Raw genomic sequence first — 26065 nt, 5'->3', positions numbered from 1 at the left:
CCCCGTTGGCTCTCCGGTAGGCATGGAACCGCTCCTTGGAAGCAATGAACCTGCAGAAGAATCAAGAAGCTGTGAAGAGCTGCACTGCCAGCGCCACAGAGTGCCCCCACTCTCATCCCCTCCTCGACCTCATCCCCATTCCCAACTGTATCCCTGAACACAACCCCAATTAAATCCCTATCCCCATCCTCCATCCTATCTCCTTGACCTCATCCCTGTCCCCATCCTGAAACCCACCCTCATCTTCATCCCCACCCCCTCCTCGATCTCATCTCCATTCCCAACTCTATCCTTGTCCCCTTCTATGACCCCATTCCCAACTAAATCCCATTCCCATCCCTGATCCCATCCCCTCCTCGAACTTCATCCTCATCCTTGTCCCCATCTCCTTCTCGACGTCATCCCTATTCCCAAATCTATCCCTGACCCCAATCCAAATTAAACCCCTATCCCCATCCTCGATCCTATCCCCCCTTGACCTCATCGTCATCCTCGTCCCCCATCCTCATCTTCATCCCCACCCCCTCCTCGACCTCATCTCCATTCCCAACTCCATCCCACTCCCAACCCCAGCTAAGTCCCCATCCCCATCCTTGATTCCATTCCTTTCTCAACCTCATCCTAATCCTCGAACCCGTCGTCATCCCAAACCCCTCATGTCCATGCCCAACTCCATCCCTGCCCCCCTCCCTGAGCCCATCCCCACTCCCAACCCCAAGCAAAGCCACTTCCCAATCTCCGATCCCATCCCCACCCCCATCCAGCCGCATCCCGGGACGCGGCCGCGCCGTCCCCGGTGCCCCCCTGTAGGCCGCAGCCCCTGAGCGAGGAGCACCAGCATCTCCCGCTCGCTCCCCCCAACGCAGCCCAGGCCCGGGGACGGCCCCGTGGGGCGGCCGATGTCGCAGGGATCGGGGGGAGCACACGTGAGCCCCCGGGCCCCGCACTCACCGCTCCCGGACCGGCGCCACTGCCGCCATTGCCGCCATTGCTGCCGCACGCGGCGATGACGTCACTCACGCGACGGGCCGGGGCGGCTAGAAAAGGGCGGGCGGAGAGCGGGCCCCCTCAGGGCGGCGGGAGGAGCGGGCCGAGGCGCTGTGGCTGTGCTGCAGCGCGGCGGTGTTGGGCTGCTCGCTTTGCCAGCCGGGAGCGCTTGTGCTGCTGCTGAGGACTCCGAAAGGCCGTGGGCTCCCTCAGCTCCGCCCTCTGTGCGGAGCGGGGCCGGAGCTGCCCGGGCTTCTCTTGGGAGCTGCCCCGTGGCCTCGTCGTGCCCTATGGGCTTTCTGGCTGTGGCTTCCCCACAGCTGTGGGCTGTTTGCATGGAGGCCCCACCGTGGCACCGTGGATCTGCGCTGCTTCCCCGACTTGCCACTCTGGAGCTCAGGACGGGGACCGTCCCTGCTGCTGCTCCTGCGACTGCCCGGAGTGCCGTCCGGGCCTCGTCTTTGCTCTGGGCGTTCAATTTGGGCCCGAAAGGTAAACTGCTGCGCTGAGCTCTCCGAGTGTGTGCCCGTGACCTTTCCGTCCTGTGTAGCTGCTGGATTTCCTATGCGTTTGCAGCACTTGTTACGGTCTCCTTCTGGCTCTGGGTCCGTTTGTGGCGTCCCCATCCCCGACTCTCTGCTCGGCGTCTTTTTTTCTTTAGGAACTCTTCTTTTCCTTCTTTTCTTGAGCAGAGCGTCTCTCTGTGGCCCACAGAGGCGCTGCTGCTGCCTGTGCTTCTGTTTTGGAGTGAGGATGCTCAGGGCAGGGCAGCACCCCGAGCTTTTGGGTGCCTGAGCCATCCTCGCTGCCCGTAATCGGGCTCTGTGCTCTGGTGATGGCCACTGGTTCTGCTGGGGTCCGGGATGTTGCTGGGACCCCGTCGCTCCTCCATGTCCTGGGGCTGGCGATGGGGACACCGAGAGCTCGAGCGTGGCAGAGTGGTGGCACTGTGGCCTGAAGGTGCTGTGTTGGCTGCATTGCTATGAAGTTGAGGAGCTCAGATGTGAAATGCTCAATAAAGAGAGGTGAAGTTTTCCGGCGCTTTCTGGCTGCGAAGGTGATGTTATTTTTCCTCTGGTACTGTGGCTTTATGTTGGGTGGACGAGGGGAGTGGGGTAGTGTCCTGCCAGCAGCTCCTTCCCTCCCTTACTTTTCTTTGGGTTATTTGGGGTTCTTTTGCTGCAGCAGGGAGAACAACCCAGGCTCTGGAGTGGGCCCCCCCTTGGAAGGCTCTGCACCCCTGTCCCCCCAGAAGTGACCCCATCTGCCTTAGGGGTGGGTTAATAATCTCAGAACCTCCTATTTGGCATAGAAAGTCCTTCAAGGGCAAATAATGATATGTATAATGGCAGGAAGCTTTTTTTACTCAGTGACAATTTGAAAAAAAAACCCACTAGCATGACTGTAAACAGGAAGCTTCTACTTTTAAGGTATTGAAAGGTATGAAAAACCACACAGCAAAACAGAAACACAGCTAACAATCTAGCAGCGCTCTGGCAATAAAGATTCTTCAGAGAATGGGAAACTGTGAACATAAACTTCCCATTTCACAACTCTTCACCTTCTGTAAAATTTTAACTTAGTTATTACCGTTTAAAGAGGAAAAAAACATGGAGCTTTTGAGAAGTCAAACGTTTCTTATTTTCAGAAGACAATGACAAAGTAAAGCAAGAAACAAAACTTGCAATTCATGAATTAGCAACAAATTCTGGAAAGCACTATTTGAGTTTACTAAATTAATACTCATCTGCGTCACGTACCACAAAAAGCAGGAACATGAAAAAGCAACAGCAGTATAGAACCTCATGTAGCGCAGTCTGTGTGCCATCATCACAAATGCAAATGTGAAACAACTTCAAGGCAGCTCAAGATGTTGTTTGTAAACCAGTCCATTGGTTGGTAAACCAATCCTCCTGCAGCATCTCACCGGGCACATCTCTGTCTAGGCTCTCCCTGCTGTTCTCGATCTCTTGGAGACGGGGCAGCAAAGGTGCCCACTGGGGTGTTGCTGTGGAGGGGGACGGTGTCACCCGTGGGGATAGCACTGCTGCCACCCGGGGCTGCCTCTGAGATGTTCAAGTGCTGCATCTGCCCCTCCAGCTGCTGGGAGGTGTGGACTGAGGGCACCACTGGGGCCACAGCTATGCCCTGCTCCGTGTAGGGCACGAATTGCTCTGGGGGGGCTGCGGGGGTCACCCAGCTCTGCAGAGCTGCGCAGCCATTGCTGGGCATCCAAGGTTGGCCGGTGGGGTTGGCCGGTGGGGGCACGGCAGTGTTTGCCCACCGGAGGCGAAAGACACGGAGGTCGAAGTAGCATCCGCACGGGGCTCTCCACATCTCTGCGGGGATAGAGGGAAGTTGTGGGGGGAAGGGTCTTTGAAACCCCCTCCCCCGGAGAGCTCCCACTGCGGGTAGGGGCACGTCTAACCTGGTGGGAGAGCGTTGGCTGCGCCGGTTGCCATCGGTGTAAACCAGGTGCCCGGGGCTGCCAGCGGGGGCTGCTGCCTCGCAGGGGGCTGGCAGGGTTTGGCTGAGACTGGAAGAGATGGGGGAAACGGCGTCGATCCCCTCCCCAACCGCCAGGAGGAGCCCGGAGGGGGACGGAGAAGGGACGGCAGCGCCGGCGTGGGGCGAGCGGGGCCCCCCTGCTGCTCACCTGCGCTGTTGAGGAGCTCAGGATAGATGAGCTTCGGAGGTGCCAGGGAGAAGTACGAAGCACAGAAGTAAGCAGCAGAGAGCTGCGTCTGCTGCTCTTGAGCAGCGGCTCCAACTGCCAACGGTTGGGGTCTCCTGCCGGTGGTCGTTACTGGGGGTCCTCGTGCTCTGTCCCCGCCCACCACGTCCTCCTCACCTCCAATGAGCTTACAGGGTTAACCGCGAGGTGCAGTGACCTCACCGTGGTCGTTATAAGGTGGTAAGGGGTCAGAGCTCCCATCACTGCAGCCCAGGGGGGATTTCTGTGGCTGTGGAGAGAGCAATGTGTGCTGGGGCCATCCGTGCGCCCACCATAGGGACGTGTGAGCTTGGGGCTGCACGTGGAGCCCCGTTTGGGGTTCCCGTTGTGTTTGGGGCTGGTGGAGATGCTCTCTGCTGAGGCTCCGGCTCCGGATGCCTGACTCTCATGCCTGACTTTCATGATGCACTGCAGTGAGTTTTCGTGCAGTGTCACGCTGCCCTGGAGAGCTGCCCGGGGGCTGCACCGTGGGCCACCCATCCTCTCCCCCCCGTGTCCCTGCCCTTGAACCCACCGCCCTTAACCACATCTGCTCCCCACGTGCTCCCGGATCCGTCTCAAGCCAGGCCTGGCTGAAAAGCTGTGGCTTTTACGGGTAATTTTTGGACATCCCCTTCTGCATCCTTCTGTGCAGCCACGCTGTACCCACGGTGTATGGGAACTGTTGAATCACGGCCTGAACCACTGATGGATCACCTGAGCTGAGCACCGAGGCAGCCACAGGGCCACAGCTAAAGGTGATATACCTGTGTGATTGGAACGGGTGGAGCCTGGCTCCACATCTCCCAAACCCCATTTAAGGGCAGACCACCACCGGGGAAGGATCTCTTCTTGGAGATCCCTCCTGCGTGGCGTCCACGGCAAGCCTCTTTCATCCTGAAGCCGAGCCACCATCCTTTGCCGGCTGTCTGTGCACCATCTATATAAGCCTACTAAATATACCATCTTCCATACTGTTTTCACTGAGTACCATCCTTGGGGGTTATTTACCATACAGAAGGTGATGTTATTTTTCCTCTGGTACTGTGGCTTTATGTTGGGTGGACGAGGGGAGTGGGGTAGTGTCCTGCCAGCAGCTCCTTCCCTCCCTTACTTTTCTTTGGGTTATTTGGGGTTCTTTTGCTACAGCAGGGAGAACAACCCAGGCTCTGGAGTGGGCCCCCCCTTGGAAGGCTGTGCACCCCCGTCCCCCCAGAAGTGACCCCATCTGCCTTAGGGGGGTGAAGGCACTGCAGCCTTCCTCTGCCCTTGATCTGAGCTTCACTTCTGGGCTGGGGACACCACTTTCTGTGTCTGTCCCAGCTTCCCCCCCCCAAGGGCTGTTTCAACCCCAGCAAGACGTGGAGCGGATCAGAACAAACATTTATTAGGAAACGAGAGAAACTGTACAACAACAGAACACTATCCTCATCCCACCTTTCCCTCCCCCCTTTCCTATATGAATGGCTCTAACCCTGCTCTTCTACACCACTGCTGCAGGGGGAGACCCTCTCTTTGTGGCTTTTTCTCATCAGGAAGCTGCTTCGCTCCTTTTTCCCCCTCTTTTCTGACTTGGCCTTCAGCTGGAGCTCATCACCCCGGGGCATTGCCAGCAGCATTTCTGACAGTGTCAGATCCTGTCGCGCCTCCTTGGGGCACATCCAAACGTGGTTGAGCTGCTCCGTGCTCAGCTTCATGCTGGAGGCTTCAGGGACGCTGTAGTCGCAAGAGAGAATCTCTTCGGGCAGTGAGAGTGAGCTCATGCTGTGAGAGGTGATGATCTCATCGAGGTCACAGAGATCCCCGAGGTCTTGGAGCACGGGGATGCTGCTGGGGAGGCCGTGGTTGATCCCCTGGGGCTCAGGATCAGATCCGCTCAGCATCTCAGGGGAGCAGTTGAAGAGCCTTGCAGCCTCCTCCAGCAGCACCTCTTCGGGCACATCTCTGTCTAGGCTCTCCAGGCTGTTCTCTATCTCTTGGGGACTGGGGGCAGCAAAGATGCCTGCTGGGATGTTGCTGTGGAGGGGGACGGTGTCACCCGTGGGGATACCACTGCTGCCACCTGGGGCTGCCTCTGAGATGTTCAAGTGTTGGATCTGCCCCTCCAGCTGCTGGAAGGTGGGGACTGAGGGCACTACTGGGGCCACAGCTATGCCCTGCTCCTTGTAGGGCACGAATTGCTCCGGGGGGGCTGCGGGGGTCGCCGAGCTCTGCGGAGCCGCTCAGCCATTGCTGGGCATCCAAGGTTCTTCTTGTAGTTTTGCAATGGACCTGCCCTCAGCTCCCTTCCTCTGGGGGGTCACCCTGGTGCATCTTTGCCTTCCATCACTCTGGGGTGTGCTCTCCTAACTAGAAAAATCAAGAAACCCACCAAGAGCAAAGCAGAGCATCACACTCCATGTCATACCTGCGTGACTGATGGGCATAACCGGCTCTTCTCGTAGTGGTTGGGCTTCATGCAGGGCCTGCTCTTGTTCTGCCCCCGGGCTCGTTTGCGCTCCATGGGCTCCTGCTCCCCATCCTCGGGCTCCCCTTGCCTCTCTCCGTCCTGGCCCTGTGCATCCAACCTCCCCCTCTTGGCAGGGGGCTTGCTCTGCTTGCTGACAGCCTCCTTCTCCTTCTCTTCCTCCTCCTCCTCACCACCCCCTCGGCTGCCGGGCTCCCCGTTGGCTCTCCGGTAGGCATGGAACCGCTCCTTGGAAGCAATGAACCTGCAGAAGAATCAAGAAGCTGTGAAGAGCTGCACTGCCAGCGCCACAGAGTGCCCCCACTCTCATCCCCTCCTCGACCTCATCCCCATTCCCAACTGTATCCCTGAACACAACCCCAATTAAATCCCTATCCCCATCCTCCATCCTATCTCCTTGACCTCATCCCTGTCCCCATCCTGAAACCCACCCTCATCTTCATCCCCACCCCCTCCTCGATCTCATCTCCATTCCCAACTCTATCCTTGTCCCCTTCTATGACCCCATTCCCAACTAAATCCCATTCCCATCCCTGATCCCATCCCCTCCTCGAACTTCATCCTCATCCTTGTCCCCATCTCCTTCTCGACGTCATCCCTATTCCCAAATCTATCCCTGACCCCAATCCAAATTAAACCCCTATCCCCATCCTCGATCCTATCCCCCCTTGACCTCATCGTCATCCTCGTCCCCCATCCTCATCTTCATCCCCACCCCCTCCTCGACCTCATCTCCATTCCCAACTCCATCCCACTCCCAACCCCAGCTAAGTCCCCATCCCCATCCTTGATTCCATTCCTTTCTCAACCTCATCCTAATCCTCGAACCCGTCGTCATCCCAAACCCCTCATGTCCATGCCCAACTCCATCCCTGCCCCCCTCCCTGAGCCCATCCCCACTCCCAACCCCAAGCAAAGCCACTTCCCAATCTCCGATCCCATCCCCACCCCCATCCAGCCGCATCCCGGGACGCGGCCGCGCCGTCCCCGGTGCCCCCCTGTAGGCCGCAGCCCCTGAGCGAGGAGCACCAGCATCTCCCGCTCGCTCCCCCCAACGCAGCCCAGGCCCGGGGACGGCCCCGTGGGGCGGCCGATGTCGCAGGGATCGGGGGGAGCACACGTGAGCCCCCGGGCCCCGCACTCACCGCTCCCGGACCGGCGCCACTGCCGCCATTGCCGCCATTGCTGCCGCACGCGGCGATGACGTCACTCACGCGACGGGCCGGGGCGGCTAGAAAAGGGCGGGCGGAGAGCGGGCCCCCTCAGGGCGGCGGGAGGAGCGGGCCGAGGCGCTGTGGCTGTGCTGCAGCGCGGCGGTGTTGGGCTGCTCGCTTTGCCAGCCGGGAGCGCTTGTGCTGCTGCTGAGGACTCCGAAAGGCCGTGGGCTCCCTCAGCTCCGCCCTCTGTGCGGAGCGGGGCCGGAGCTGCCCGGGCTTCTCTTGGGAGCTGCCCCGTGGCCTCGTCGTGCCCTATGGGCTTTCTGGCTGTGGCTTCCCCACAGCTGTGGGCTGTTTGCATGGAGGCCCCACCGTGGCACCGTGGATCTGCGCTGCTTCCCCGACTTGCCACTCTGGAGCTCAGGACGGGGACCGTCCCTGCTGCTGCTCCTGCGACTGCCCGGAGTGCCGTCCGGGCCTCGTCTTTGCTCTGGGCGTTCAATTTGGGCCCGAAAGGTAAACTGCTGCGCTGAGCTCTCCGAGTGTGTGCCCGTGACCTTTCCGTCCTGTGTAGCTGCTGGATTTCCTATGCGTTTGCAGCACTTGTTACGGTCTCCTTCTGGCTCTGGGTCCGTTTGTGGCGTCCCCATCCCCGACTCTCTGCTCGGCGTCTTTTTTTCTTTAGGAACTCTTCTTTTCCTTCTTTTCTTGAGCAGAGCGTCTCTCTGTGGCCCACAGAGGCGCTGCTGCTGCCTGTGCTTCTGTTTTGGAGTGAGGATGCTCAGGGCAGGGCAGCACCCCGAGCTTTTGGGTGCCTGAGCCATCCTCGCTGCCCGTAATCGGGCTCTGTGCTCTGGTGATGGCCACTGGTTCTGCTGGGGTCCGGGATGTTGCTGGGACCCCGTCGCTCCTCCATGTCCTGGGGCTGGCGATGGGGACACCGAGAGCTCGAGCGTGGCAGAGTGGTGGCACTGTGGCCTGAAGGTGCTGTGTTGGCTGCATTGCTATGAAGTTGAGGAGCTCAGATGTGAAATGCTCAATAAAGAGAGGTGAAGTTTTCCGGCGCTTTCTGGCTGCGAAGGTGATGTTATTTTTCCTCTGGTACTGTGGCTTTATGTTGGGTGGACGAGGGGAGTGGGGTAGTGTCCTGCCAGCAGCTCCTTCCCTCCCTTACTTTTCTTTGGGTTATTTGGGGTTCTTTTGCTGCAGCAGGGAGAACAACCCAGGCTCTGGAGTGGGCCCCCCCTTGGAAGGCTCTGCACCCCTGTCCCCCCAGAAGTGACCCCATCTGCCTTAGGGGTGGGTTAATAATCTCAGAACCTCCTATTTGGCATAGAAAGTCCTTCAAGGGCAAATAATGATATGTATAATGGCAGGAAGCTTTTTTTACTCAGTGACAATTTGAAAAAAAAACCCACTAGCATGACTGTAAACAGGAAGCTTCTACTTTTAAGGTATTGAAAGGTATGAAAAACCACACAGCAAAACAGAAACACAGCTAACAATCTAGCAGCGCTCTGGCAATAAAGATTCTTCAGAGAATGGGAAACTGTGAACATAAACTTCCCATTTCACAACTCTTCACCTTCTGTAAAATTTTAACTTAGTTATTACCGTTTAAAGAGGAAAAAAACATGGAGCTTTTGAGAAGTCAAACGTTTCTTATTTTCAGAAGACAATGACAAAGTAAAGCAAGAAACAAAACTTGCAATTCATGAATTAGCAACAAATTCTGGAAAGCACTATTTGAGTTTACTAAATTAATACTCATCTGCGTCACGTACCACAAAAAGCAGGAACATGAAAAAGCAACAGCAGTATAGAACCTCATGTAGCGCAGTCTGTGTGCCATCATCACAAATGCAAATGTGAAACAACTTCAAGGCAGCTCAAGATGTTGTTTGTAAACCAGTCCATTGGTTGGTAAACCAATCCTCCTGCAGCATCTCACCGGGCACATCTCTGTCTAGGCTCTCCCTGCTGTTCTCGATCTCTTGGAGACGGGGCAGCAAAGGTGCCCACTGGGGTGTTGCTGTGGAGGGGGACGGTGTCACCCGTGGGGATAGCACTGCTGCCACCCGGGGCTGCCTCTGAGATGTTCAAGTGCTGCATCTGCCCCTCCAGCTGCTGGGAGGTGTGGACTGAGGGCACCACTGGGGCCACAGCTATGCCCTGCTCCGTGTAGGGCACGAATTGCTCTGGGGGGGCTGCGGGGGTCACCCAGCTCTGCAGAGCTGCGCAGCCATTGCTGGGCATCCAAGGTTGGCCGGTGGGGTTGGCCGGTGGGGGCACGGCAGTGTTTGCCCACCGGAGGCGAAAGACACGGAGGTCGAAGTAGCATCCGCACGGGGCTCTCCACATCTCTGCGGGGATAGAGGGAAGTTGTGGGGGGAAGGGTCTTTGAAACCCCCTCCCCCGGAGAGCTCCCACTGCGGGTAGGGGCACGTCTAACCTGGTGGGAGAGCGTTGGCTGCGCCGGTTGCCATCGGTGTAAACCAGGTGCCCGGGGCTGCCAGCGGGGGCTGCTGCCTCGCAGGGGGCTGGCAGGGTTTGGCTGAGACTGGAAGAGATGGGGGAAACGGCGTCGATCCCCTCCCCAACCGCCAGGAGGAGCCCGGAGGGGGACGGAGAAGGGACGGCAGCGCCGGCGTGGGGCGAGCGGGGCCCCCCTGCTGCTCACCTGCGCTGTTGAGGAGCTCAGGATAGATGAGCTTCGGAGGTGCCAGGGAGAAGTACGAAGCACAGAAGTAAGCAGCAGAGAGCTGCGTCTGCTGCTCTTGAGCAGCGGCTCCAACTGCCAACGGTTGGGGTCTCCTGCCGGTGGTCGTTACTGGGGGTCCTCGTGCTCTGTCCCCGCCCACCACGTCCTCCTCACCTCCAATGAGCTTACAGGGTTAACCGCGAGGTGCAGTGACCTCACCGTGGTCGTTATAAGGTGGTAAGGGGTCAGAGCTCCCATCACTGCAGCCCAGGGGGGATTTCTGTGGCTGTGGAGAGAGCAATGTGTGCTGGGGCCATCCGTGCGCCCACCATAGGGACGTGTGAGCTTGGGGCTGCACGTGGAGCCCCGTTTGGGGTTCCCGTTGTGTTTGGGGCTGGTGGAGATGCTCTCTGCTGAGGCTCCGGCTCCGGATGCCTGACTCTCATGCCTGACTTTCATGATGCACTGCAGTGAGTTTTCGTGCAGTGTCACGCTGCCCTGGAGAGCTGCCCGGGGGCTGCACCGTGGGCCACCCATCCTCTCCCCCCCGTGTCCCTGCCCTTGAACCCACCGCCCTTAACCACATCTGCTCCCCACGTGCTCCCGGATCCGTCTCAAGCCAGGCCTGGCTGAAAAGCTGTGGCTTTTACGGGTAATTTTTGGACATCCCCTTCTGCATCCTTCTGTGCAGCCACGCTGTACCCACGGTGTATGGGAAGTGTTGAATCACGGCCTGAACCACTGATGGATCACCTGAGCTGAGCACCGAGGCAGCCACAGGGCCACAGCTAAAGGTGATATACCTGTGTGATTGGAACGGGTGGAGCCTGGCTCCACATCTCCCAAACCCCATTTAAGGGCAGACCACCACCGGGGAAGGATCTCTTCTTGGAGATCCCTCCTGCGTGGCGTCCACGGCAAGCCTCTTTCATCCTGAAGCCGAGCCACCATCCTTTGCCGGCTGTCTGTGCACCATCTATATAAGCCTACTAAATATACCATCTTCCATACTGTTTTCACTGAGTACCATCCTTGGGGGTTATTTACCATACAGAAGGTGATGTTATTTTTCCTCTGGTACTGTGGCTTTATGTTGGGTGGACGAGGGGAGTGGGGTAGTGTCCTGCCAGCAGCTCCCTCCCTTACTTTTCTTTGGGTTATTTGGGGTTCTTTTGCTACAGCAGGGAGAACAACCCAGGCTCTGGAGTGGGCCCCCCCTTGGAAGGCTGTGCACCCCCGTCCCCCCAGAAGTGACCCCATCTGCCTTAGGGGGGTGAAGGCACTGCAGCCTTCCTCTGCCCTTGATCTGAGCTTCACTTCTGGGCTGGGGACACCACTTTCTGTGTCTGTCCCAGCTTCCCCCCCCCAAGGGCTGTTTCAACCCCAGCAAGACGTGGAGCGGATCAGAACAAACATTTATTAGGAAACGAGAGAAACTGTACAACAACAGAACACTATCCTCATCCCACCTTTCCCTCCCCCCTTTCCTATATGAATGGCTCTAACCCTGCTCTTCTACACCACTGCTGCAGGGGGAGACCCTCTCTTTGTGGCTTTTTCTCATCAGGAAGCTGCTTCGCTCCTTTTTCCCCCTCTTTTCTGACTTGGCCTTCGGCTGGAGCTCATCACCCCGGGGCATTGCCAGCAGCATTTCTGACAGTGTCAGATCCTGTCGCGCCTCCTTGGGGCACATCCAAACGTGGTTGAGCTGCTCCGTGCTCAGCTTCATGCTGGAGGCTTCAGGGACGCTGTAGTCGCAAGAGAGAATCTCTTCGGGCAGTGAGAGTGAGCTCATGCTGTGAGAGGTGATGATCTCATCGAGGTCACAGAGATCCCCGAGGTCTTGGAGCACGGGGATGCTGCTGGGGAGGCCGTGGTTGATCCCCTGGGGCTCAGGATCAGATCCGCTCAGCATCTCAGGGGAGCAGTTGAAGAGCCTTGCAGCCTCCTCCAGCAGCACCTCTTCGGGCACATCTCTGTCTAGGCTCTCCAGGCTGTTCTCTATCTCTTGGGGACTGGGGGCAGCAAAGATGCCTGCTGGGATGTTGCTGTGGAGGGGGACGGTGTCACCCGTGGGGATACCACTGCTGCCACCTGGGGCTGCCTCTGAGATGTTCAAGTGTTGGATCTGCCCCTCCAGCTGCTGGAAGGTGGGGACTGAGGGCACTACTGGGGCCACAGCTATGCCCTGCTCCTTGTAGGGCACGAATTGCTCCGGGGGGGCTGCGGGGGTCGCCGAGCTCTGCGGAGCCGCTCAGCCATTGCTGGGCATCCAAGGTTCTTCTTGTAGTTTTGCAATGGACCTGCCCTCAGCTCCCTTCCTCTGGGGGGTCACCCTGGTGCATCTTTGCCTTCCATCACTCTGGGGTGTGCTCTCCTAACTAGAAAAATCAAGAAACCCACCAAGAGCAAAGCAGAGCATCACACTCCATGTCATACCTGCGTGACTGATGGGCATAACCGGCTCTTCTCGTAGTGGTTGGGCTTCATGCAGGGCCTGCTCTTGTTCTGCCCCCGGGCTCGTTTGCGCTCCATGGGCTCCTGCTCCCCATCCTCGGGCTCCCCTTGCCTCTCTCCGTCCTGGCCCTGTGCATCCAACCTCCCCCTCTTGGCAGGGGGCTTGCTCTGCTTGCTGACAGCCTCCTTCTCCTTCTCTTCCTCCTCCTCCTCACCACCCCCTCGGCTGCCGGGCTCCCCGTTGGCTCTCCGGTAGGCATGGAACCGCTCCTTGGAAGCAATGAACCTGCAGAAGAATCAAGAAGCTGTGAAGAGCTGCACTGCCAGCGCCACAGAGTGCCCCCACTCTCATCCCCTCCTCGACCTCATCCCCATTCCCAACTGTATCCCTGAACACAACCCCAATTAAATCCCTATCCCCATCCTCCATCCTATCTCCTTGACCTCATCCCTGTCCCCATCCTGAAACCCACCCTCATCTTCATCCCCACCCCCTCCTCGATCTCATCTCCATTCCCAACTCTATCCTTGTCCCCTTCTATGACCCCATTCCCAACTAAATCCCATTCCCATCCCTGATCCCATCCCCTCCTCGAACTTCATCCTCATCCTTGTCCCCATCTCCTTCTCGACGTCATCCCTATTCCCAAATCTATCCCTGACCCCAATCCAAATTAAACCCCTATCCCCATCCTCGATCCTATCCCCCCTTGACCTCATCGTCATCCTCGTCCCCCATCCTCATCTTCATCCCCACCCCCTCCTCGACCTCATCTCCATTCCCAACTCCATCCCACTCCCAACCCCAGCTAAGTCCCCATCCCCATCCTTGATTCCATTCCTTTCTCAACCTCATCCTAATCCTCGAACCCGTCGTCATCCCAAACCCCTCATGTCCATGCCCAACTCCATCCCTGCCCCCCTCCCTGAGCCCATCCCCACTCCCAACCCCAAGCAAAGCCACTTCCCAATCTCCGATCCCATCCCCACCCCCATCCAGCCGCATCCCGGGACGCGGCCGCGCCGTCCCCGGTGCCCCCCTGTAGGCCGCAGCCCCTGAGCGAGGAGCACCAGCATCTCCCGCTCGCTCCCCCCAACGCAGCCCAGGCCCGGGGACGGCCCCGTGGGGCGGCCGATGTCGCAGGGATCGGGGGGAGCACACGTGAGCCCCCGGGCCCCGCACTCACCGCTCCCGGACCGGCGCCACTGCCGCCATTGCCGCCATTGCTGCCGCACGCGGCGATGACGTCACTCACGCGACGGGCCGGGGCGGCTAGAAAAGGGCGGGCGGAGAGCGGGCCCCCTCAGGGCGGCGGGAGGAGCGGGCCGAGGCGCTGTGGCTGTGCTGCAGCGCGGCGGTGTTGGGCTGCTCGCTTTGCCAGCCGGGAGCGCTTGTGCTGCTGCTGAGGACTCCGAAAGGCCGTGGGCTCCCTCAGCTCCGCCCTCTGTGCGGAGCGGGGCCGGAGCTGCCCGGGCTTCTCTTGGGAGCTGCCCCGTGGCCTCGTCGTGCCCTATGGGCTTTCTGGCTGTGGCTTCCCCACAGCTGTGGGCTGTTTGCATGGAGGCCCCACCGTGGCACCGTGGATCTGCGCTGCTTCCCCGACTTGCCACTCTGGAGCTCAGGACGGGGACCGTCCCTGCTGCTGCTCCTGCGACTGCCCGGAGTGCCGTCCGGGCCTCGTCTTTGCTCTGGGCGTTCAATTTGGGCCCGAAAGGTAAACTGCTGCGCTGAGCTCTCCGAGTGTGTGCCCGTGACCTTTCCGTCCTGTGTAGCTGCTGGATTTCCTATGCGTTTGCAGCACTTGTTACGGTCTCCTTCTGGCTCTGGGTCCGTTTGTGGCGTCCCCATCCCCGACTCTCTGCTCGGCGTCTTTTTTTCTTTAGGAACTCTTCTTTTCCTTCTTTTCTTGAGCAGAGCGTCTCTCTGTGGCCCACAGAGGCGCTGCTGCTGCCTGTGCTTCTGTTTTGGAGTGAGGATGCTCAGGGCAGGGCAGCACCCCGAGCTTTTGGGTGCCTGAGCCATCCTCGCTGCCCGTAATCGGGCTCTGTGCTCTGGTGATGGCCACTGGTTCTGCTGGGGTCCGGGATGTTGCTGGGACCCCGTCGCTCCTCCATGTCCTGGGGCTGGCGATGGGGACACCGAGAGCTCGAGCGTGGCAGAGTGGTGGCACTGTGGCCTGAAGGTGCTGTGTTGGCTGCATTGCTATGAAGTTGAGGAGCTCAGATGTGAAATGCTCAATAAAGAGAGGTGAAGTTTTCCGGCGCTTTCTGGCTGCGAAGGTGATGTTATTTTTCCTCTGGTACTGTGGCTTTATGTTGGGTGGACGAGGGGAGTGGGGTAGTGTCCTGCCAGCAGCTCCTTCCCTCCCTTACTTTTCTTTGGGTTATTTGGGGTTCTTTTGCTGCAGCAGGGAGAACAACCCAGGCTCTGGAGTGGGCCCCCCCTTGGAAGGCTCTGCACCCCTGTCCCCCCAGAAGTGACCCCATCTGCCTTAGGGGTGGGTTAATAATCTCAGAACCTCCTATTTGGCATAGAAAGTCCTTCAAGGGCAAATAATGATATGTATAATGGCAGGAAGCTTTTTTTACTCAGTGACAATTTGAAAAAAAAACCCACTAGCATGACTGTAAACAGGAAGCTTCTACTTTTAAGGTATTGAAAGGTATGAAAAACCACACAGCAAAACAGAAACACAGCTAACAATCTAGCAGCGCTCTGGCAATAAAGATTCTTCAGAGAATGGGAAACTGTGAACATAAACTTCCCATTTCACAACTCTTCACCTTCTGTAAAATTTTAACTTAGTTATTACCGTTTAAAGAGGAAAAAAACATGGAGCTTTTGAGAAGTCAAACGTTTCTTATTTTCAGAAGACAATGACAAAGTAAAGCAAGAAACAAAACTTGCAATTCATGAATTAGCAACAAATTCTGGAAAGCACTATTTGAGTTTACTAAATTAATACTCATCTGCGTCACGTACCACAAAAAGCAGGAACATGAAAAAGCAACAGCAGTATAGAACCTCATGTAGCGCAGTCTGTGTGCCATCATCACAAATGCAAATGTGAAACAACTTCAAGGCAGCTCAAGATGTTGTTTGTAAACCAGTCCATTGGTTGGTAAACCAATCCTCCTGCAGCATCTCACCGGGCACATCTCTGTCTAGGCTCTCCCTGCTGTTCTCGATCTCTTGGAGACGGGGCAGCAAAGGTGCCCACTGGGGTGTTGCTGTGGAGGGGGACGGTGTCACCCGTGGGGATAGCACTGCTGCCACCCGGGGCTGCCTCTGAGATGTTCAAGTGCTGCATCTGCCCCTCCAGCTGCTGGGAGGTGTGGACTGAGGGCACCACTGGGGCCACAGCTATGCCCTGCTCCGTGTAGGGCACGAATTGCTCTGGGGGGGCTGCGGGGGTCACCCAGCTCTGCAGAGCTGCGCAGCCATTGCTGGGCATCCAAGGTTGGCCGGTGGGGTTGGCCGGTGGGGGCACGGCAGTGTTTGCCCACCGGAGGCGAAAGACACGGAGGTCGAAGTAGCATCCGCACGGGGCTCTCCACATCTCTGCGGGGATAGAGGGAAGTTGTGGGGGGAAGGGTCTTTGAAACCCCCTCCCCCGGAGAGCTCCCACTGCGGGTAGGGGCACGTCTAACCTGGTGGGAGAGCGTTGGCTGCGCCGGTTGCCATCGGTGTAAACCAGGTGCCCGGGGCTGCCAGCGGGGGCTGCTGCCTCGCAGGGGGCTGGCAGGGTTTGGCTGAGACTGGAAGAGATGGGGGAAACGGCGTCGATCCCCTCCCCAACCGCCAGGAGGAGCCCGGAGGGGGACGGAGAAGGGACGGCAGCGCCGGCGTGGGGCGAGCGGGGCCCCCCTGCTGCTCACCTGCGCTGTTGAGGAGCTCAGGATAGATGAGCTTCGGAGGTGCCAGGGAGAAGTACGAAGCACAGAAGTAAGCAGCAGAGAGCTGCGTCTGCTGCTCTTGAGCAGCGGCTCCAACTGCCAACGGTTGGGGTCTCCTGCCGGTGGTCGTTACTGGGGGTCCTCGTGCTCTGTCCCCGCCCACCACGTCCTCCTCACCTCCAATGAGCTTACAGGGTTAACCGCGAGGTGCAGTGACCTCACCGTGGTCGTTATAAGGTGGTAAGGGGTCAGAGCTCCCATCACTGCAGCCCAGGGGGGATTTCTGTGGCTGTGGAGAGAGCAATGTGTGCTGGGGCCATCCGTGCGCCCACCATAGGGACGTGTGAGCTTGGGGCTGCACGTGGAGCCCCGTTTGGGGTTCCCGTTGTGTTTGGGGCTGGTGGAGATGCTCTCTGCTGAGGCTCCGGCTCCGGATGCCTGACTCTCATGCCTGACTTTCATGATGCACTGCAGTGAGTTTTCGTGCAGTGTCACGCTGCCCTGGAGAGCTGCCCGGGGGCTGCACCGTGGGCCACCCATCCTCTCCCCCCCGTGTCCCTGCCCTTGAACCCACCGCCCTTAACCACATCTGCTCCCCACGTGCTCCCGGATCCGTCTCAAGCCAGGCCTGGCTGAAAAGCTGTGGCTTTTACGGGTAATTTTTGGACATCCCCTTCTGCATCCTTCTGTGCAGCCACGCTGTACCCACGGTGTATGGGAAGTGTTGAATCACGGCCTGAACCACTGATGGATCACCTGAGCTGAGCACCGAGGCAGCCACAGGGCCACAGCTAAAGGTGATATACCTGTGTGATTGGAACGGGTGGAGCCTGGCTCCACATCTCCCAAACCCCATTTAAGGGCAGACCACCACCGGGGAAGGATCTCTTCTTGGAGATCCCTCCTGCGTGGCGTCCACGGCAAGCCTCTTTCATCCTGAAGCCGAGCCACCATCCTTTGCCGGCTGTCTGTGCACCATCTATATAAGCCTACTAAATATACCATCTTCCATACTGTTTTCACTGAGTACCATCCTTGGGGGTTATTTACCATACAGAAGGTGATGTTATTTTTCCTCTGGTACTGTGGCTTTATGTTGGGTGGACGAGGGGAGTGGGGTAGTGTCCTGCCAGCAGCTCCCTCCCTTACTTTTCTTTGGGTTATTTGGGGTTCTTTTGCTACAGCAGGGAGAACAACCCAGGCTCTGGAGTGGGCCCCCCCTTGGAAGGCTGTGCACCCCCGTCCCCCCAGAAGTGACCCCATCTGCCTTAGGGGGGTGAAGGCACTGCAGCCTTCCTCTGCCCTTGATCTGAGCTTCACTTCTGGGCTGGGGACACCACTTTCTGTGTCTGTCCCAGCTTCCCCCCCCCAAGGGCTGTTTCAACCCCAGCAAGACGTGGAGCGGATCAGAACAAACATTTATTAGGAAACGAGAGAAACTGTACAACAACAGAACACTATCCTCATCCCACCTTTCCCTCCCCCCTTTCCTATATGAATGGCTCTAACCCTGCTCTTCTACACCACTGCTGCAGGGGGAGACCCTCTCTTTGTGGCTTTTTCTCATCAGGAAGCTGCTTCGCTCCTTTTTCCCCCTCTTTTCTGACTTGGCCTTCGGCTGGAGCTCATCACCCCGGGGCATTGCCAGCAGCATTTCTGACAGTGTCAGATCCTGTCGCGCCTCCTTGGGGCACATCCAAACGTGGTTGAGCTGCTCCGTGCTCAGCTTCATGCTGGAGGCTTCAGGGACGCTGTAGTCGCAAGAGAGAATCTCTTCGGGCAGTGAGAGTGAGCTCATGCTGTGAGAGGTGATGATCTCATCGAGGTCACAGAGATCCCCGAGGTCTTGGAGCACGGGGATGCTGCTGGGGAGGCCGTGGTTGATCCCCTGGGGCTCAGGATCAGATCCGCTCAGCATCTCAGGGGAGCAGTTGAAGAGCCTTGCAGCCTCCTCCAGCAGCACCTCTTCGGGCACATCTCTGTCTAGGCTCTCCAGGCTGTTCTCTATCTCTTGGGGACTGGGGGCAGCAAAGATGCCTGCTGGGATGTTGCTGTGGAGGGGGACGGTGTCACCCGTGGGGATACCACTGCTGCCACCTGGGGCTGCCTCTGAGATGTTCAAGTGTTGGATCTGCCCCTCCAGCTGCTGGAAGGTGGGGACTGAGGGCACTACTGGGGCCACAGCTATGCCCTGCTCCTTGTAGGGCACGAATTGCTCCGGGGGGGCTGCGGGGGTCGCCGAGCTCTGCGGAGCCGCTCAGCCATTGCTGGGCATCCAAGGTTCTTCTTGTAGTTTTGCAATGGACCTGCCCTCAGCTCCCTTCCTCTGGGGGGTCACCCTGGTGCATCTTTGCCTTCCATCACTCTGGGGTGTGCTCTCCTAACTAGAAAAATCAAGAAACCCACCAAGAGCAAAGCAGAGCATCACACTCCATGTCATACCTGCGTGACTGATGGGCATAACCGGCTCTTCTCGTAGTGGTTGGGCTTCATGCAGGGCCTGCTCTTGTTCTGCCCCCGGGCTCGTTTGCGCTCCATGGGCTCCTGCTCCCCATCCTCGGGCTCCCCTTGCCTCTCTCCGTCCTGGCCCTGTGCATCCAACCTCCCCCTCTTGGCAGGGGGCTTGCTCTGCTTGCTGACAGCCTCCTTCTCCTTCTCTTCCTCCTCCTCCTCACCACCCCCTCGGCTGCCGGGCTCCCCGTTGGCTCTCCGGTAGGCATGGAACCGCTCCTTGGAAGCAATGAACCTGCAGAAGAATCAAGAAGCTGTGAAGAGCTGCACTGCCAGCGCCACAGAGTGCCCCCACTCTCATCCCCTCCTCGACCTCATCCCCATTCCCAACTGTATCCCTGAACACAACCCCAATTAAATCCCTATCCCCATCCTCCATCCTATCTCCTTGACCTCATCCCTGTCCCCATCCTGAAACCCACCCTCATCTTCATCCCCACCCCCTCCTCGATCTCATCTCCATTCCCAACTCTATCCTTGTCCCCTTCTATGACCCCATTCCCAACTAAATCCCATTCCCATCCCTGATCCCATCCCCTCCTCGAACTTCATCCTCATCCTTGTCCCCATCTCCTTCTCGACGTCATCCCTATTCCCAAATCTATCCCTGACCCCAATCCAAATTAAACCCCTATCCCCATCCTCGATCCTATCCCCCCTTGACCTCATCGTCATCCTCGTCCCCCATCCTCATCTTCATCCCCACCCCCTCCTCGACCTCATCTCCATTCCCAACTCCATCCCACTCCCAACCCCAGCTAAGTCCCCATCCCCATCCTTGATTCCATTCCTTTCTCAACCTCATCCTAATCCTCGAACCCGTCGTCATCCCAAACCCCTCATGTCCATGCCCAACTCCATCCCTGCCCCCCTCCCTGAGCCCATCCCCACTCCCAACCCCAAGCAAAGCCACTTCCCAATCTCCGATCCCATCCCCACCCCCATCCAGCCGCATCCCGGGACGCGGCCGCGCCGTCCCCGGTGCCCCCCTGTAGGCCGCAGCCCCTGAGCGAGGAGCACCAGCATCTCCCGCTCGCTCCCCCCAACGCAGCCCAGGCCCGGGGACGGCCCCGTGGGGCGGCCGATGTCGCAGGGATCGGGGGGAGCACACGTGAGCCCCCGGGCCCCGCACTCACCGCTCCCGGACCGGCGCCACTGCCGCCATTGCCGCCATTGCTGCCGCACGCGGCGATGACGTCACTCACGCGACGGGCCGGGGCGGCTAGAAAAGGGCGGGCGGAGAGCGGGCCCCCTCAGGGCGGCGGGAGGAGCGGGCCGAGGCGCTGTGGCTGTGCTGCAGCGCGGCGGTGTTGGGCTGCTCGCTTTGCCAGCCGGGAGCGCTTGTGCTGCTGCTGAGGACTCCGAAAGGCCGTGGGCTCCCTCAGCTCCGCCCTCTGTGCGGAGCGGGGCCGGAGCTGCCCGGGCTTCTCTTGGGAGCTGCCCCGTGGCCTCGTCGTGCCCTATGGGCTTTCTGGCTGTGGCTTCCCCACAGCTGTGGGCTGTTTGCATGGAGGCCCCACCGTGGCACCGTGGATCTGCGCTGCTTCCCCGACTTGCCACTCTGGAGCTCAGGACGGGGACCGTCCCTGCTGCTGCTCCTGCGACTGCCCGGAGTGCCGTCCGGGCCTCGTCTTTGCTCTGGGCGTTCAATTTGGGCCCGAAAGGTAAACTGCTGCGCTGAGCTCTCCGAGTGTGTGCCCGTGACCTTTCCGTCCTGTGTAGCTGCTGGATTTCCTATGCGTTTGCAGCACTTGTTACGGTCTCCTTCTGGCTCTGGGTCCGTTTGTGGCGTCCCCATCCCCGACTCTCTGCTCGGCGTCTTTTTTTCTTTAGGAACTCTTCTTTTCCTTCTTTTCTTGAGCAGAGCGTCTCTCTGTGGCCCACAGAGGCGCTGCTGCTGCCTGTGCTTCTGTTTTGGAGTGAGGATGCTCAGGGCAGGGCAGCACCCCGAGCTTTTGGGTGCCTGAGCCATCCTCGCTGCCCGTAATCGGGCTCTGTGCTCTGGTGATGGCCACTGGTTCTGCTGGGGTCCGGGATGTTGCTGGGACCCCGTCGCTCCTCCATGTCCTGGGGCTGGCGATGGGGACACCGAGAGCTCGAGCGTGGCAGAGTGGTGGCACTGTGGCCTGAAGGTGCTGTGTTGGCTGCATTGCTATGAAGTTGAGGAGCTCAGATGTGAAATGCTCAATAAAGAGAGGTGAAGTTTTCCGGCGCTTTCTGGCTGCGAAGGTGATGTTATTTTTCCTCTGGTACTGTGGCTTTATGTTGGGTGGACGAGGGGAGTGGGGTAGTGTCCTGCCAGCAGCTCCTTCCCTCCCTTACTTTTCTTTGGGTTATTTGGGGTTCTTTTGCTGCAGCAGGGAGAACAACCCAGGCTCTGGAGTGGGCCCCCCCTTGGAAGGCTCTGCACCCCTGTCCCCCCAGAAGTGACCCCATCTGCCTTAGGGGTGGGTTAATAATCTCAGAACCTCCTATTTGGCATAGAAAGTCCTTCAAGGGCAAATAATGATATGTATAATGGCAGGAAGCTTTTTTTACTCAGTGACAATTTGAAAAAAAAACCCACTAGCATGACTGTAAACAGGAAGCTTCTACTTTTAAGGTATTGAAAGGAATGAAAAACCACACAGCAAAACAGAAACACAACTAACAATCTAGCAGCGCTCTGGCAATAAAGATTCTTCAGAGAATGGGAAACTGTGAACATAAACTTCCCATTTCACAACTCTTCACCTTCTGTAAAATTACTTAGTTATTACCGTTTAAAGAGGAAAAAAACATGGAGCTTTTGAGAAGTCAAACGTTTCTTATTTTCAGAAGACAATGACAAAGTAAAGCAAGAAACAAAACTTGCAATTCATGAATTAGCAACAAATTCTGGAAAGCACTATTTGAGTGTACTAAATTAATACTCATCTGCGTCACGTACCACAAAAAGCAGGAACATGAAAAAGCAACAGCAGTATAGAACCTCATGTAGCGCAGTCTGTGTGCCATCATCACAAATGCAAATGTGAAACAACTTCAAGGCAGCTCAAGATGTTGTTTGTAAACCAGTCCATTGGTTGGTAAACCAATCCTCCTGCAGCATCTCACCGGGCACATCTCTGTCTAGGCTCTCCCTGCTGTTCTCGATCTCTTGGAGACGGGGCAGCAAAGGTGCCCACTGGGGTGTTGCTGTGGAGGGGGACGGTGTCACCCGTGGGGATACCACTGCTGCCACCCGGGGCTGCCTCTGAGATGTTCAAGTGCTGCATCTGCCCCTCCAGCTGCTGGGAGGTGTGGACTGAGGGCACCACTGGGGCCACAGCTATGCCCTGCTCCGTGTAGGGCACGAATTGCTCTGGGGGGGCTGCGGGGGTCACCCAGCTCTGCAGAGCTGCGCAGCCATTGCTGGGCATCCAAGGTTGGCCGGTGGGGTTGGCCGGTGGGGGCACGGCAGTGTTTGCCCACCGGAGGCGAAAGACACGGAGGTCGAAGTAGCATCCGCACGGGGCTCTCCACATCTCTGCGGGGATAGAGGGAAGTTGTGGGGGGAAGGGTCTTTGAAACCCCCTCCCCCGGAGAGCTCCCACTGCGGGTAGGGGCACGTCTAACCTGGTGGGAGAGCGTTGGCTGCGCCGGTTGCCATCGGTGTAAACCAGGTGCCCGGGGCTGCCAGCGGGGGCTGCTGCCTCGCAGGGGGCTGGCAGGGTTTGGCTGAGACTGGAAGAGATGGGGGAAACGGCGTCGATCCCCTCCCCAACCGCCAGGAGGAGCCCGGAGGGGGACGGAGAAGGGACGGCAGCGCCGGCGTGGGGCGAGCGGGGCCCCCCTGCTGCTCACCTGCGCTGTTGAGGAGCTCAGGATAGATGAGCTTCGGAGGTGCCAGGGAGAAGTACGAAGCACAGAAGTAAGCAGCAGAGAGCTGCGTCTGCTGCTCTTGAGCAGCGGCTCCAACTGCCAACGGTTGGGGTCTCCTGCCGGTGGTCGTTACTGGGGGTCCTCGTGCTCTGTCCCCGCCCACCACGTCCTCCTCACCTCCAATGAGCTTACAGGGTTAACCGCGAGGTGCAGTGACCTCACCGTGGTCGTTATAAGGTGGTAAGGGGTCAGAGCTCCCATCACTGCAGCCCAGGGGGGATTTCTGTGGCTGTGGAGAGAGCAATGTGTGCTGGGGCCATCCGTGCGCCCACCATAGGGACGTGTGAGCTTGGGGCTGCACGTGGAGCCCCGTTTGGGGTTCCCGTTGTGTTTGGGGCTGGTGGAGATGCTCTCTGCTGAGGCTCCGGCTCCGGATGCCTGACTCTCATGCCTGACTTTCATGATGCACTGCAGTGAGTTTTCGTGCAGTGTCACGCTGCCCTGGAGAGCTGCCCGGGGGCTGCACCGTGGGCCACCCATCCTCTCCCCCCCGTGTCCCTGCCCTTGAACCCACCGCCCTTAACCACATCTGCTCCCCACGTGCTCCCGGATCCGTCTCAAGCCAGGCCTGGCTGAAAAGCTGTGGCTTTTACGGGTAATTTTTGGACATCCCCTTCTGCATCCTTCTGTGCAGCCACGCTGTACCCACGGTGTATGGGAACTGTTGAATCACGGCCTGAACCACTGATGGATCACCTGAGCTGAGCACCGAGGCAGCCACAGGGCCACAGCTAAAGGTGATATACCTGTGTGATTGGAACGGGTGGAGCCTGGCTCCACATCTCCCAAACCCCATTTAAGGGCAGACCACCACCGGGGAAGGATCTCTTCTTGGAGATCCCTCCTGCGTGGCGTCCACGGCAAGCCTCTTTCATCCTGAAGCCGAGCCACCATCCTTTGCCGGCTGTCTGTGCACCATCTATATAAGCCTACTAAATATACCATCTTCCATACTGTTTTCACTGAGTACCATCCTTGGGGGTTATTTACCATACAGAAGGTGATGTTATTTTTCCTCTGGTACTGTGGCTTTATGTTGGGTGGACGAGGGGAGTGGGGTAGTGTCCTGCCAGCAGCTCCCTCCCTTACTTTTCTTTGGGTTATTTGGGGTTCTTTTGCTACAGCAGGGAGAACAACCCAGGCTCTGGAGTGGGCCCCCCCTTGGAAGGCTGTGCACCCCCGTCCCCCCAGAAGTGACCCCATCTGCCTTAGGGGGGTGAAGGCACTGCAGCCTTCCTCTGCCCTTGATCTGAGCTTCACTTCTGGGCTGGGGACACCACTTTCTGTGTCTGTCCCAGCTTCCCCCCCCCAAGGGCTGTTTCAACCCCAGCAAGACGTGGAGCGGATCAGAACAAACATTTATTAGGAAACGAGAGAAACTGTACAACAACAGAACACTATCCTCATCCCACCTTTCCCTCCCCCCTTTCCTATATGAATGGCTCTAACCCTGCTCTTCTACACCACTGCTGCAGGGGGAGACCCTCTCTTTGTGGCTTTTTCTCATCAGGAAGCTGCTTCGCTCCTTTTTCCCCCTCTTTTCTGACTTGGCCTTCAGCTGGAGCTCATCACCCCGGGGCATTGCCAGCAGCATTTCTGACAGTGTCAGATCCTGTCGCGCCTCCTTGGGGCACATCCAAACGTGGTTGAGCTGCTCCGTGCTCAGCTTCATGCTGGAGGCTTCAGGGACGCTGTAGTCGCAAGAGAGAATCTCTTCGGGCAGTGAGAGTGAGTTCATGCTGTGAGAGGTGATGATCTCATCGAGGTCACAGAGATCCCCGAGGTCTTGGAGCACGGGGATGCTGCTGGGGAGGCCGTGGTTGATCCCCTGGGGCTCAGGATCAGATCCGCTCAGCATCTCAGGGGAGCAGTTGAAGAGCCTTGCAGCCTCCTCCAGCAGCACCTCTTCGGGCACATCTCTGTCTAGGCTCTCCAGGCTGTTCTCAGCCTCTTGGGGACTGGGGGCAGCAAAGATGCCTGCTGGGATGTTGCTGTGGAGGGGGACGGTGTCACCCGTGGGGATACCACTGCTGCCACCTGGGGCTGCCTCTGAGATGTTCAAGTGTTGGATCTGCCCCTCCAGCTGCTGGAAGGTGGGGACTGAGGGCACTACTGGGGCCACAGCTATGCCCTGCTCCTTGTAGGGCACGAATTGCTCCGGGGGGGCTGCGGGGGTCGCCGAGCTCTGCGGAGCCGCTCAGCCATTGCTGGGCATCCAAGGTTCTTCTTGTAGTTTTGCAATGGACCTGCCCTCAGCTCCCTTCCTCTGGGGGGTCACCCTGGTGCATCTTTGCCTTCCATCACTCTGGGGTGTGCTCTCCTAACTAGAAAAATCAAGAAACCCACCAAGAGCAAAGCAGAGCATCACACTCCATGTCATACCTGCGTGACTGATGGGCATAACCGGCTCTTCTCGTAGTGGTTGGGCTTCATGCAGGGCCTGCTCTTGTTCTGCCCCCGGGCTCGTTTGCGCTCCATGGGCTCCTGCTCCCCATCCTCGGGCTCCCCTTGCCTCTCTCCGTCCTGGCCCTGTGCATCCAACCTCCCCCTCTTGGCAGGGGGCTTGCTCTGCTTGCTGACAGCCTCCTTCTCCTTCTCTTCCTCCTCCTCCTCACCACCCCCTCGGCTGCCGGGCTCCCCGTTGGCTCTCCGGTAGGCATGGAACCGCTCCTTGGAAGCAATGAACCTGCAGAAGAATCAAGAAGCTGTGAAGAGCTGCACTGCCAGCGCCACAGAGTGCCCCCACTCTCATCCCCTCCTCGACCTCATCCCCATTCCCAACTGTATCCCTGAACACAACCCCAATTAAATCCCTATCCCCATCCTCCATCCTATCTCCTTGACCTCATCCCTGTCCCCATCCTGAAACCCACCCTCATCTTCATCCCCACCCCCTCCTCGATCTCATCTCCATTCCCAACTCTATCCTTGTCCCCTTCTATGACCCCATTCCCAACTAAATCCCATTCCCATCCCTGATCCCATCCCCTCCTCGAACTTCATCCTCATCCTTGTCCCCATCTCCTTCTCGACGTCATCCCTATTCCCAAATCTATCCCTGACCCCAATCCAAATTAAACCCCTATCCCCATCCTCGATCCTATCCCCCCTTGACCTCATCGTCATCCTCGTCCCCCATCCTCATCTTCATCCCCACCCCCTCCTCGACCTCATCTCCATTCCCAACTCCATCCCACTCCCAACCCCAGCTAAGTCCCCATCCCCATCCTTGATTCCATTCCTTTCTCAACCTCATCCTAATCCTCGAACCC

At 58.2% G+C, this 26065-nt stretch overlaps 1 protein-coding gene across 1 annotated transcript in view; it reads right to left on the bottom strand.

The window, feature by feature from the left end:
* Positions 1-3410: 3410 nt before the first annotated feature.
* LOC136055532 (uncharacterized) overlaps positions 3411-26065 on the bottom strand; it is a 33837-nt gene continuing 11182 nt past the window's right edge. The window contains exons 9-23 of the mRNA XM_065747326.1: positions 24277-24948; positions 22956-23022; positions 22488-22595; positions 22226-22398; positions 17923-18594; positions 16602-16668; positions 16134-16241; positions 15872-16044; positions 11566-12237; positions 10245-10311; positions 9777-9884; positions 9515-9687; positions 5209-5880; positions 3884-3950; positions 3411-3523 (exon numbers count right to left, since the gene is read on the bottom strand). Of these exons, the coding sequence (XP_065603398.1) occupies positions 3411-3523; positions 3884-3950; positions 5209-5880; positions 9515-9687; positions 9777-9884; positions 10245-10311; positions 11566-12237; positions 15872-16044; positions 16134-16241; positions 16602-16668; positions 17923-18594; positions 22226-22398; positions 22488-22595; positions 22956-23022; positions 24277-24948 (3912 nt within the window). The remainder of the gene's footprint in view (positions 3524-3883; positions 3951-5208; positions 5881-9514; positions 9688-9776; positions 9885-10244; positions 10312-11565; positions 12238-15871; positions 16045-16133; positions 16242-16601; positions 16669-17922; positions 18595-22225; positions 22399-22487; positions 22596-22955; positions 23023-24276; positions 24949-26065) is intronic.

Source organism: Cyrtonyx montezumae, unplaced genomic scaffold (assembly GCF_038088225.1).
Source record: "Cyrtonyx montezumae isolate F1298 unplaced genomic scaffold, pur_monq_1.0 scaffold_44, whole genome shotgun sequence".
NCBI classification, from domain to species: Eukaryota; Metazoa; Chordata; class Aves; order Galliformes; family Odontophoridae; genus Cyrtonyx; species Cyrtonyx montezumae.
Note: the sequence above shows the minus strand (reverse complement) of the source record. Positions and strands in the feature narration are given on the sequence as shown.